This window comes from Syngnathus scovelli, chromosome 1 (genome assembly GCF_024217435.2).
Source record: "Syngnathus scovelli strain Florida chromosome 1, RoL_Ssco_1.2, whole genome shotgun sequence".
Lineage (NCBI taxonomy): Eukaryota > Metazoa > Chordata > Actinopteri > Syngnathiformes > Syngnathidae > Syngnathus > Syngnathus scovelli.
This window is the reverse complement of record NC_090847.1, coordinates 11,366,520-11,380,708: the sequence shown is the minus strand read 5'-3', so window position 1 is coordinate 11,380,708 and position 14,189 is coordinate 11,366,520. Positions and strand designations below refer to the sequence as shown.

Sequence of the window (14,189 nt, the reverse complement as noted above, 5' to 3'; positions counted from 1 at the left end):
AATTAAATAAAATGTCCTCATTTCTGTTACCTGTATTACCAAAACAAATCCTCTTACAAAATCATAAAATTATGAAAAACCCATAGATGAGCTGCACCGAAGACAATAAACTCAAAGCTTGTGCAAAATGTAGCGGCTTATAGGCCAGAAATTACGGTAGTCATCAGAATGAATGAATGAATATACATTTATATCTAAAATGATGAAAAATATAACATTGGCAGCAGTAATCATTTTTAAAATGTTACAAAAATGCTGCACATCAATTAATTACATTTTTATAAACATTGCCTCTTTCTCTTGTCATTCCCAGCCAATAAATACTAATGAAACACATAAAAAGGCACCTTAGCCCAATATTTGGCAAGGCTATGAGTCAGTGTGGGTATAACTGTAAATGTTTTAGTTGATGTTTTGGGAAAAACCATGACATTCAAGTTGGAAACCAATCCACTGTGAATCTAAGCAGTGACTTGTTTGTTCTGAAACAAGCTTGTTTTGGGGCTGCTGTACTTATTCAAAGATTCAAAAATTATTTTCTAGTCCAGACCAATGGAAATATTATGCATACAGGTTGCTTTAGGTATTATTTTAAACACATTTTAAGTGTTATTTTAAAGTTATAAAGGAATGTGTGGGTGGCTTTTGCTCCAGTGTGTGCAGTGCCTATGTGTTGAAACAGGAAGTGTAAAGCCAAAATAAGCAGTTTGGCTCCATGCGCTTGAACCCCAAATATTGCACAATTACCTCAAAGGGTGATCCCCTCTTTTATTTTCATAGCCTGATATTCTAGGCACAACAAGGGCAAACATTCTGCATTAATCGAGTACGTGGGGCCATCAAAGAATCCACTGGGTAAAGCACAGGGGGGTTCTTTTTTTAAAACCACACTGCATGAAGATAATTACATTATGGCATGGTGAGTGGAATGCTATCATATGAAAAGGCAAAACTGACAACATGGACCAGTTACACTACAAAGCTAAGTCATTTCAGAATGTAAAAACACTTTGGTTTGAGACTAGATGGCAACTTTGGCGCACCCACAACTATTGTTTTGTCTTTTGTGGCTAGTCTGTATTTATGCTCTATCATAATTTCTCAACTATAGCTATCATGGTTAGATGATGAGGATATTTTAAACTTCATCTGAGAAGCCAGATGAGTGTTGGTGATGTTCCAGAAGGAAATGTATAAGGTAAACACATTTCCTCGCTTTGCAATGTTTTCATTTTGTGTCATTTATTTGGTTGAGAAAAAGTTGTTTGCCTGATTGCATCTCAAAAAGGAAAATATGTTAAAATATGTTAAAGTTGCTCGCAGAAGACTGCCGGAAGTAGGTATTGGTAAAGTTGCCATTTGCCCAATCATTTCACACACAAGCACACCTTTATTTTACTTTACTGATGTTTAATGAAGAGTTGTCATGTAAAACTGTCCACATGACTTTTGAGAACTGAGGCTGGAATGTTAACCCGATGTTGTTGTGGTTGGTGTGACCCCATTCAAAGATGGTCTTTAGTTTCCACTTTGTGATGGTCTGTTAAATTGTCTTGTTTGAGTTTGCATTTTCACTCTTTGGAGAAAATGATTTATTCAAAACAGGAAACCTTTGGTTGGCTTTAGATACAATACATTGAGTTCTTAATATGATACTTTTACTATTCATAAAAACAAAAACAAAACTTCAGTTTTATAATTGCTTGATAAATTCATTACGTCAGCCTTTGTGTGAACAGGTCAGGCCAAAGCGCCTGCCATGCCATGTATCCTTTAAATGTCATATGTGATTGGACAAGATGATTACAGAGAAGTATTTTAGAATGTTTGTTCAACTTGTTACGAGTGGGGCGTAATACCATCAAATAGTCAGCCAAGCAGCTATCTGATCTATTTACACAAAGCTTGAATTAAAAAGCATATAGGAATTGCAGGAAAAATTTTAAGCATAGTGATTGTTCGATTCCATTTTTTTACGAAAGGGGGGCAATTGCAGCTACATAACGTTATGTTGACAAATAAATTTCGATCCAAAAGGCCTTCAGGCTCATTCATGAGTCAAATTTTAACCAACCAGACTCTAAACAGGTGAGCAAGAATTTCACTTTCTTGTGCAATGCTCTGATTAGTTTAGATGGCTCTGACTGTTCAAAAATTCTGGAAAATCGCCTTTTGTCTGATTTTGTATGACATTTGTGTGTAAATCTCTATGCAACAGTAGAAAAGTGTCTCACCCTTGGTCCAATGTCTCCTTGATCCCCCTGGAAACATAAAAAAAATATATTATAGTTTTGTACAGGGCAGTCGCTATGCAATGCAGTTGGGCAAAAGAGTATATACGTAAAGAAGGTAATGTTTCCCGAAACAAGTGCTGGATGTCGTTACAGTTGAAATCATCTGAAGTTCTCTGCTGACAAATTGGAGACTCTCATCACCGAGCATGAAATAAATGAACGGTGCTGATTTTCCAAATTTTAGCATCATGTGACGTTTGCAATTTGCTGCTATCAGACCTTGACAGATGCTGTTTCAATTGTCAATTGTGTTGTACTTTGCGCACGAGTTTATCAAGCCAAAGTTTAGTATTAACAGCTGGATGGATGTAATTATGAAATATCCTCCCATGCATGATGCCCCTCTGCCAGCTCTCGCATCGCTCACAATTGTTTTCGGCTTGGCCAGTGGTTCAGAGAGCGGGAAAAAACATCTGGCTATCATCGAGGTCTGTAAACCTGTTAAGTGCCCTGACGTGAGAATGTGTCGAGACACATGAGCTCCCACATTTCTACATGTAATCTTCGGCTCCTTTGATGGATGCCCAATGAACGTGAACATGTTAAGACGAAGGAGAAAACATCCAATCAGTTGTTTGCAATCATGGTGGTGTCTGGTAATTAATGTGAGATACATGCAAAAAGTGCTTAGTTACTGTTGGACCATAGTGAAACATACCTTTTCTCCCTTGGGCCCCGCTGGTCCCTGTGGTGAGGGGAAGAGATAAGTGGAGACAGATGGTCAAGATAAATCATCGATCAGACAAGCAACATGTATCCGAAAATAGCACTTGAGAGCATTTCATCAAATGTCAAGCTAAGGCAATGAGTGATGCTTCTTGTTTCAAACAGTTTTGAAGACATTTCACCATAGGAAGATATTACGTTTTGCCGCAGCATCTTTCAAGAATCCTTTTTAAGATCCATTGTCTTGGTGAGATTAAAGTGGGTGAAAGAAATCAGTCTGTCAAGGAATTTTAAGAAACTCATTGTCATGAGAAAGAGTAGATTGCTCAAAGTTAGGCAGTATTTGAACTTTCTCACAGTACATGGCGCCTACTCTGTTTCCCACGGCCTATACAATGAACATATATAAAACTTTTTTTTTTAACGAGTGATGGCTAAAACAATGGAACAATCAGTTTAGTGATCATTGAGAAATATGTAAATGATGTCCATCTATCTATTGTTGTTTGCCAACCAGTCATTGGACACTGACAAACAAACAACAATCAACACACATTCATACCGATGCAAAATTTGAGTCTTCAATTAACCTGATGTGCATACTTTTGGAATGTGGGAGGAAGCCAGAGGTTTAAAAAAAAAACATGAAAAAGCAATGGAAAAAAACAAAACATCTCAATTAACCTACCTTGCCTAACTTTAAATTCAAACCTTAATTGTCTCCTCAAATATATTTGACTGCAAAAGCACCAATTAGGCCATAGAAAAACTATTGGTAGAAGCTTTTACGCAAACAAAACTGAGAGCCTCTGCCTTGCATACAAGAAAATCTTGAACGTATCCCTGTAGGATACAATAATGGAGACCCTTTCTTTTTTCAGTTTGAGTTCATGACCAGGACATCAGATGAGGGAGGGCACCTGTCCATCAAAAATGCCGGTTTCTGACAAGTTGATTTGTAAAATAAATAACTTCAACAAGTGTGAGCTATTAAATAATTAAACATTGTGTCAGATTCGTTTAATATGGCCAAGAATGTCAATCTTTAAACTGAATGTTTCACGCTTGATCCTCTTGAGAAATATGACCTTAAACACATATATGTGAACACGAGTTCAATAATGTAATTGAAACATTTTATTCTGTTTTTCTAGTGAGAAACTCCCAAGGCTATTATCATCCAGCAACACATGCTCTCCTGACGTTTCTACCGTTGTTATTCCTTCCCGCAGGACTTCACGGTAGGTTACACTGGCTTATACCTTCATTAATTGTCGTTGTAGTTGTACTAAGTTCATCTTGTTTTTCCTTTTTAATCACTTCACTGGTTTCTTTTATATCAAACTAATTATTTTAGGTGCATTACCTGACATGAGTGACACTCTGATGAAGGCGGAAGAAACCGCCGAAACATGTCAGGTAATTCATTAATTGTCGTTTTTGGTGGCAGAAATGGGGATTTACTGCATCAAAGAAAGGCATGCAGGGTTTTGAAAAATTTATTGACCCAAAATGAGCCACACAAGAGGGTGTGAATAAATTCTTAATTAAAATTTAATTTAAATTGGAAGCATGAATGAGAAGAAGCCATGTCAGTTACCTGTGAGCTGATTCTGAACAAAAAAAACCCCAAAATGCTATTCTAACGCATATTTAGTCAATGAAATGTACACATAGCAGTATACATTTCGCCACTTTATTTTCATTTGGGGGCGGGGATTCTGAGGGGAAACTGAGCTTCCCTCGCAGTCTCAGAGCAATCACCACTGAATTAGACTATCCCTCACCAGTTGCCTTTTGACAAGATGTGGGAATTAATCTTTCTGTAATATTAAGTCGCTCTCACAATAAAGGAGAACGAATCAACACATACAGAAATAATGGCATTGCTCTTACCTGAAATAGGCTTGCATGTACATTTACATATATGCATATACTTAGGTTATTGTTCATACTATGTAGACACGTGTTAAAACATATTTTGCAATTTGCTGGGTTGTTGAAGTGATTTTTTTCACCATTTATTATTATGTAGCCATGATTTCAAAGAAGATTTCTATAGTCCCTTTTAAGACCAAGTCGATTGTAGCATGCCCAAAATAGCTCAATAATGGTGCTTGGAGAGGAAGTTGTTCTATGAACGGTCACGGTGTGGTAAGGAGTTTTAACATTTGACCAGATGAAAAGTCAGAGCTCAGGGGGCCTTCAATGTCCCCTGATGCAAAATATTTCACTCATTTTCCCACGAGTGTGTAACCTAATTGCTGTGCTTCGCTCGGTTTCCACGCAACACCAAAGGGTGTCCCAGTGTGGGGCAGCATTTCAGGGAAAGTTTGATGAATGGCACTCAGAGCTGAAGTGCAACAAGGCTTTCACCACTTGTTGCAGTTGACCTTGACCAACTCCAGCCCCGTCTATCCAATCTCTGGACGACTTAGGCGGTAATACAAAAAACAAGATGGCTACTGTCAGTGGTTTACTGAACTTGAAACATTCCCTTAGGAGCAGTGAAAGTGACTGAGGAGGTTCCAGACCAAACACCCACATGGAGGCATTGCTTCAAAAATGGGAATTCCTTTGGTGCAAATGACAGGCACTGACGTGAGCCAAGAACAAGACGACAGGTGTTGTGTGCGTGTGTGTGTCTGTGTCTGTGTGAACAGACTACCTGGTTTCCCTTGAGACCCGGTATTCCCTGAAAGGAGTTAAAACACAGTTAGAGTTCAACCATGCCTAATGCAGACTTGAAGCATGTTCTGTATTTGTGATTTATGGTCTACTTACTGGTTTACCATCCAGGCCAAGTGGACCCTGTTAGGAGGCCGATAAAGAGAATGAATAAAACACACATTTGGGGGAGTTGTGCTGGCTGTTAGAGAAGTTTTACATTTTAGGAAAGAATGTTTATTCATTCTTTGGAGGGGCAAAAGGTGTTAACTCTCAAAACGGTAAGCTGTCACAATGAGATTCCCTGCACATAAAGTTATGTCTAACATACGTATTTTGGAACAAATTTTCACTGTGTTTGTGTTGCCTATGTGATCAGTTTAGCAAAATTGTTTAACACTTCAGCCAAACAAAAATGTCAGGTTAAGTATAAGGATGGCCGTAAAAATCAATTAATAGATCATTAAGCATTTTGACAATTGTGTGGAATTGCCTTTTCATTGTGTCTTGAAACATCAAATGGAGTGTACTACTTGGCTACAGTCAGGCAGCATTATTCTGCTTAGTATGACACTGGCAACAAACAGGAGTTAAGAACATTTTGATTCTAATATGAAAAAAATTCAACTTAATCAAAGGGCCATCCCTTGTTGAGAATAGGGAATGGTATGATTGCTATTATTAAATGTTAGATGAATTACACATAATCAATATACAATAATTGGAATACAATAGAAGCAGGCACATCAGATGAGGAGAAAAAACAGATGAAAAGGCTCAAGATAAAAAACTAAGGCTTAAAATAAGTAATTTATCCTGCCCCATTCATTTGAACCAGAGTGACAGTTGAATGCATGCATGAATGCAAGAATGCATGACAATTTTAGAATGCTTCCAGGTAGTTAACATACATCTGATGATTTATTGCGATTGCAACAATAAACTTTTAGGGTCATGTGACATGACGCAGTCCTCTTCTTCTTATTATTATTATTTTTGTTTGTTAAATTTTGCAATGTAACTCTCAGAATTGCGAGGTTCATTTTTCCTGCTCACATGATGCGTTTGAGTGATTAATAAATTATGATGTTAAGAAAAAAAAAAGCACAATTTGGAGTGACACTGCCCTTATCAAGTCCATCTGTTTTAATCACCACAAAATCGGATAGGGCCATATCAAATTAGTGTGCATCTGTTTGTAGTACGAGAACAAGAATGAGAGAAAATTCACTAAAGGCATGTAAGCGGCACGTTATATGTCAAAACCCATGAAAGTGAAAAAACGGCAGTGAAAGTTGTCCATCATATTAACCTGTGTTCAACAAAAGGGAAGAAAAGCAAAGCAGTCACTGAAGGGCCTCTACAGTTCAAAAGCCTTAAAGACCACTTGAACATGAAGTTGGATCAAACTTTCCGAAAACACTTAAATGCCCAACACTGGCTTCCCTCCTTTAACAAGCAGACACAATGTTAAGCTAACTGTTTTTACAGGCTCCCTTGGGTCACACGTTAAACTCAAGCAAACTGGAATCCATCATTGACCATCACCATCTGGCCTTGAATAGTTTACATAAGCATGGCCTCTACTTTATCACACTCATGGGTACTATCAATAGAAATAGAGGAGGAAAAGAGGAAGAATGGAAGTATCTTTTTCTTCTGAAGCAAAATCCTTCTCTTTATCTCACAAACAGTGTGGAGACGTGAATGAAAAGTTTTACAACAAACAGGTTCATGAGTATTGAAGAAGATCTGCATCAAGATCAACCCATGTACTGGAATCAGATTCTTTGACTGGAAATCAATGATGATGGGATGTGAAAAGTATGCAGAAGGAAAGGCACGGCTCCTGATCCAAAGCATACCATACCACATCATGTGTCAAACATGGTTGAAACAGGTGAAGGTGAACAACCAGCGTGTTAGGGTTTTCAGGTTAGTTTGATCCTATGATTATGTTGGAATGTAGACTGTAATGATTAAATCAATCTTGTCTTGCCCTCACAATGTAATGATTAAATCAATCACGTCTTGCCTGTTTCCCACAACAGTGTAAAACACCCCCTGCTCTGATCTTATCAGAGGCCGGGGGTTCACCAAACCTGTCCACTCACCCCCACTCTGTTCCTCCTAATAAATATGCCCTTGCAGGGAGGAGACTTTTAGACTTCATTCGATAATCGCTGTTCAGACAGCGACGAATGGACTCTCCACCTGCAGGTGTCTAAAAGAACTTGCCTGTCTCCTGTTTGGTTCTTGCAAAATAAGTTGGAGTGAGCAAATCTCTAACATTTTGGTGCCGAAACCCGGGATCCTCATACCCACCATCTGACCGGCGAAGGAGGACGTGCTGCATTGTCGACAAGCCAGCGTCCATTAGGAGGACCTGGAAAAGAAAGTCCTGGGAAGAGAATTCTTCGCTGGGCCAGCATCTTAGGTCTGCCTTCGTCTGACAGAGGTGGATTGACGGGATCCGGCGGTGCAACGAACCAGGGGACAAGTAAGTTAAAGCGCTAAAGATACGGCTTTGGTTTGTCCGAGCTATGAGATTCGGCTTTGGTTTGTCCGAGCTATGAGATTCGGCTTTGGTTTGTCCGAGCTATGAGATTCGGCTTTGGTTTGTCCGAGCTATGAGATTCGGCTTTGGTTTGTCCGAGCTATGAGATTCGGCTTTGGTTTATCCGAGCTATGAGATACGGCTTTGGTTTGTCCGAGCCATGAGGCCTAAAAAAAAAAAAAGCGCTGGAGTTAGTGTGATTGAGTGTGTGACTGGTAGGATAAATTGACTAAAAAGCAGTTCTAGCGTTGATCCACGGCAATAATACAGGCTAGTAATTTGTTGAAAGGTCAATTTAAACCTGCATTGAGGATCCTCAAAGCAATAGTTAAATAAATAAATAAGTAATAATAGTAATAATAATAATAATAATATTTTTGAGACAAAGAGATTGTATAACCTAAAACTACTAGAATTAATATGGGAAATAAAAACGGTAAATCTCTTGCTCTGCTCTTCTTGACGGAGACGAGAAGTTCATGGCAAGTAGATTTCTTAATTGTATGCAATATATGCCGAAGTGGAAGAAAAAGTATGGAGTAGAAAGGAAGTTGAGAGTTCAAGTGGTAAAGAAATGCAACTTGCTTCTAGAAGATAGATAAATAAAATTAGAATGTGCTGTCCTCGTGTGCATGGGAGGGACCAGCTCATGATCGACCACAGGAAATGGCCAGCCTGTGACGAATCATTGGTGCTGGGAACTACCTTTTGCGTGCGAGAGCTGTGCATGTGTGTGCGTATGTTAAAATGATGAACATTGGCTAAAGTTTTAGTATAAAAAAAAAAATTGCTAGACTGTGGTCTATCCAATTTGCACAGCAGAACAGAAATGATTTTGAAAGATAAAAATGAGAGGAAAAAGAGAGAAATCTGTTTGCAAGCAGAAACTAATCCACACTAGTGCATGTAAAGTGTCGAGCCCACATGAGAAATTCGAAGAAAAAAAAATGACAGAACATGCTTTCAGGAATTGGAAGAAGCTAAATTGTGAATTTAAGATTTTGCAATGCTACATTTAATAGGAATAATTGATTGGTTGTGTTATAAGATTATGCAAAATTCTAAATGCAAGCTAAATCTGAGAGATTGAGTTCTTCAAATTTAAAAACAAAGAAAAAATTCAGATTAATTTGCCAATTGTTTGTTTAAGTTAAGTTTTTTTTGAATTGGTGGATTGTTCTACCAGGAAACCTGAGTTGAAAGTGATATATGAGTGTTGTGTGGTGAGCTTGGATGAATTGGGACCGATGTGATAGGAAGACTCCTTTTTGGAGACTGTGTGAGATACATATGATGAGCATTGATGAATGATTGCCTGAATGAAAGGTTGAATGGTTGAAGTCGTTGGCGACTACTATGGAAAATTAGAGCGACTTTGATGAAAGAGTGATTTTGAGCAGGTTGAATGTTAGAAAGAAACACGTAGCTTTTGGATTGATAATTAACTAGAGAAAAAAAATGGAGAACCAGTAACACATGTAGAAGATGTGTGAACTGAGAAATTAAGAAGCGTTTTGGAAAGAAAGTCAAACTAAATGATGATGAAATCATATGTAGTACTACAAAACTTTACTACATATGGATTCTCTAAATCATACAATTGAGTAAAATAAAACATACGTTTTGATTTGTATTCAAATTTCTAAGATTCTTGTGATAAACAATGAGAAAACGATTGAAAAGTAACTAAAGAAACTACAACAAAGTGAAAATGTCTAATCATTTGCTAGCTGAGTCGCTCCCCATTCGGGGAGGGCATCCATTTACTTGCTAAGCTAGTTGTCAAAACAGGGGCAAGATTAGAGAATGGCATCTATAAATGACCTACCCTACCAAAGAACCTATGCAAATGGGCTGCAATATTGAGCCATGGTGCGCGTCACATGGCTCAAGAGGAGGGATAGTGGGGCAGGTCAGTCAGCTTTATACAACATATGGATTTGATTCATATTCAAAACATTTTCAAAACAAAACAAACATTTTTTTTTTGTAGAGCTTGTTTCAAAAAAAAAAAAAAAAAACTCCTATTTGCCAGTTAAATGGGCACTACAATTGACTACGAGAGTTGCAAGCAACAGATGAAGAGCAGTCCTGGGCAGATTATCTAATCAGGACGCTCAAACTGAAAGATGTGTCCAATGCAAATTTACTGCCGCCTGATCTCTCCCCCTCACAGGTGGACAACCCTCAGGTTCACTGTGAGAGCTCACACACAGGAGGCGTGCTATGTGTGTTCGAAACTCCCCCCTTCCTCCACGCAAGTTCGCTTGGAGGCCAGAGCAATGAATGTCACTGAAGCGAAACACGGTGCCTATGATGAACACTTCTGGGCAAATCTCAATGTGACTGTTAAAGGACGAACAATACCACAAGTGGCCTACACAGAGAGACCAGCTGGAGTGAATTACACGTTACATCCAAGGTGGTTTATCCGATGCTGCCCGCCAACTGGACAGGAGTGTGTGCACCAGTGTGGGTGACAGACCACACCTACAGGATATGACATCATCAGCTGACAGGAGCACACAACTCTTCTGGACTCGACGCAGAGCAGTTGCAACCTTTGACCCTCATGACCCTGTCTGGGGTGCGAACGTTCCAGATGACCATAAAGTATGGTCCGTCGGAGACAAAGTTGTCCTTGCGCTCTTCCCTCAGATATACTGTTTCTGTGTTTTTCTTTTTCTTTTTTATTGATAGCATTCTGGCCGCCTGTGGCAACGGGGCCGTGTAAGAATTTTCCTGCTAATAACATCTGGCCAGCAGGTTTTTCGCTTACACAATAAGTTTGATCTGGGGTGTTGAGGTAATGCCTCATCTTCACTGGAAAGTGTTGCTATCATTGTTTGTTGTTTTTATTTTTACCATGGCATAATCATATGATAAATCAGGAGGGAGATGTTAGGGTTTTCAGGTTAGTTTGATCCTATGATTATGTTGGAATGTAGACTGTAATGATTAAATCAATCTTGTCTTGCCCTCACAATGTAATGATTAAATCAATCACGTCTTGCCTGTTTCCCACAACAGTGTAAAACACCCCCTGCTCTGATCTTATCAGAGGCCGGGGGTTCACCAAACCTGTCCACTCACCCCCACTCTGTTCCTCCTAATAAATATGCCCTTGCAGGGAGGAGACTTTTAGACTTCATTCGATAATCGCTGTTCAGACAGCGACGAATGGACTCTCCACCTGCAGGTGTCTAAAAGAACTTGCCTGTCTCCTGTTTGGTTCTTGCAAAATAAGTTGGAGTGAGCAAATCTCTAACACAGCGGACCTACAGGGAAAGCAGCGTGCTCATCTTTACGGAGACATGGCTAAACCACCTCGTACCGGATGCTAACGTGGACCTGCAGGGTTTCACTATGGTGAGAGCCGACAGAGATGCCAAAGCTAGTGGAAAATGGAAAGGTGGGGGTCTGGTCGTGTATGTGAACCATCGCTGGTGTAACCCGGGACATGTTTCTGTAAAGACTGTGTTGTGCTGCCGGGACCTTGAGCTGCTAGCGGTTAGCTTGCGGCCATACTACCTGCCGAGGGAGTTCAGTCACGTGATTACCATCTGTGTTTACATCCCTCCGAGCGCGGACGCAGCCACTGCCTGTGAGACTATACACACTGTCACAGCCAGGCTAACGACTCAGCACCCCAATGCTTTTGTAATAATCTCTGGAGACTTTAATCATGCAACCTTGGACTCTACTCTGCCCGTTTTCCATCAGGCTGTTGACTGCCCCACAAGAAACAACAGGACAATAGACCTCATGTATGTCAATGTGAGGGATGCGTATAAGGCCACACCGCTCCCCCCACTGGGGAAGTCAGACCACAACCTGATCCACCTACATCCAGAGTACACCCCCCTGGTCAAAAAACAGCCCGTTGCGACCCGCGCCATCAGGAAGTGGACCCCAGAGATGGAAAGTGTCCTGAGAGACTGTTTTAACACCACAGACTGGGATGTGCTGATCGATCCGCACCGTGAGGACATAGAGGGGTTGACACACTGCCTGACGGACTACCTGAACTTCTGCATGGATGTGGTCTCTCCTGTTAAGACAGTCCGCTACTACCCGAATAACAAGCCTTGGGTAACACGGGAGGTCAAAGCCGTCCTGAACAGGAAGAAAGCCGCCTTCAGGAGCAGAGACAGGGAGGCCATGAAGGCAGCACAGCAGGAGGTAAAGCACTGTGTGAGGGTAGCCAAAGACGCCTACAGGACAAAGGTGGAGCAGAAGCTGAAGGAAAACAACATGAGGGCCGTCTGGGAAGGTGTGAGGACTATCACGGGCCACAACATCAAGACCAGGGTCGTTGAAGGGACAACGGAGAGGGCGAACGAGCTGAACAACTTCTTCAATAGGTTTGATCGGCCCTCGACCCCCCCACCTCTACTGCAGCCATCTCTCCTTCCCTCCACAACACACCACCCCCGAAACGACACAGCACCCCCACCCTCCTCCTCTTGCCCCCCCACCCCAGATACCACAGCACCACCACTCTCCTCCTCCAGCCCCCCCACGCCAACACAAGCTCTGCCTTACTTCACAGCAGACCAGGTCAGAGGACAACTGAGGAAGCTTCGACCCAGGAAAGCACCAGGCCCGGACAAGGTGTGTCCCAGACTACTGAAAACCTGCGCTGCTGAACTGGGGGAACCACTTCAACGGATCTTCAACCTCAGCCTGCAGCTGGGGACAGTGCCTACACTATGGAAGACATCCTGCATCACGCCGGTTCCTAAAAAGACCCGGCCCAGTGAACTGAATGACTTTCGGCCGGTGGCACTCACTTCACACCTGATGAAGACATTGGAGCGGCTCTTCCTCGGTCTCCTCAGACCTCAAGTGCGACATGCTCAGGACTGCCTGCAGTTTGCATACCAGTCAGATGTTGGAGTGGAGGACGCCATCCTCCACCTACTGCACCGAGTTCACTCCCACATGGATAAGGGAAGCGCCACAGCGAGGATTCTGTTCCTAGACTTCTCCAGTGCGTTCAACACCATCCAGCCCCCCCTGCTCAGAGACAAACTGGACAGGATGGGAGTGGACCCATACATGGTGACCTGGATCTCCAGCTACCTCACAGACAGGCCACAGTACGTCAGACTAAAAGACACCATCTCTGACACTGTGGTCAGTAGCACTGGAGCCCCACAGGGCACAGTGCTGGCCCCTGTACTCTTCACCTTGTACACCTCAGACTTCTGTTACAACTCTGAGCTGTGTCACATACAGAAGTACGCGGATGACACAGCCATTGTCGGGTGTATCAGGGACAATAGAGAGGAGGAGTATAGGAGCCTGGTGGGGGATTTCGCCACCTGGTGCCGTGCCAACCAACTGGAGCTCAACATCTCCAAGACCAAGGAGCTGGTCATAGACTTTGGGAGGAACAGGCCTAAGCCTAGGCCCGTACTGTTGGAGGGGGCTGAGGTGGAGGCTGTGGACTCCTACAAGTACCTTGGGGTGTGGCTGGATAAAAAACTGGACTGGTCAACTCACACCAACCACCTTCACAGGAAGACACAGAGCAGGATGTACTTCCTGAGGAGACTACGTTCTTTTAACATCTGCAACAAACTCTTGGAGATGTTCTACCAGTCCGTGGTTGCCAGTGTCCTGTTTTACACCGTGGTGTGCTGGGGCAGCAGCACATCCAAGAAGGACACCTCCAGACTGGACAAACTGGTCAGGCGAGCCGGCTCTCTGATCGGCAAGAAGCTGGACTCATTGGAGACGGTGGCAGAGGCAAGGACACTGAAAAAACTGTTGGACATTATAGGCAATGTCAGTCACCCTCTGCACTCTGTCATCACTAATCAGAGGAGCCGGATCAGTGGGAGACTGCTCCTCCCCAATTGTAGGACAAGCAGACTGAAGAACTCCTTTGTCCCCCAAGCCATCAAGCTATTCAACTCCTCACTGGGGAGGAGGTGACATGGACATGAACAGGGACATAACTGTACACATTCTTCACGTCAATATACAATGCGCAATAT

At 41.8% G+C, this 14,189-nt stretch overlaps 1 protein-coding gene and 1 long non-coding RNA gene across 2 annotated transcripts in view; one reads left to right on the top strand and one right to left on the bottom strand.

Annotated features, from left to right (window-relative positions):
- Nucleotides 1-14,189, bottom strand: part of LOC125983416 (collagen alpha-1(XXIII) chain) — a 106,935-nt gene that overhangs the window by 13,738 nt on the left and 79,008 nt on the right. The window contains exons 6-9 of the mRNA XM_049744636.2: nt 5,745-5,771; nt 5,629-5,655; nt 2,953-2,979; nt 2,235-2,261 (exon numbers count right to left, since the gene is read on the bottom strand). Of these exons, the coding sequence (XP_049600593.1) occupies nt 2,235-2,261; nt 2,953-2,979; nt 5,629-5,655; nt 5,745-5,771 (108 nt within the window). The remainder of the gene's footprint in view (nt 1-2,234; nt 2,262-2,952; nt 2,980-5,628; nt 5,656-5,744; nt 5,772-14,189) is intronic.
- Nucleotides 7,554-10,214, top strand: LOC125983429 (uncharacterized). Its single transcript, XR_007486696.2, has 2 exons — nt 7,554-8,921; nt 9,335-10,214. It is a non-coding gene; the product is annotated as an uncharacterized lncRNA (long non-coding RNA).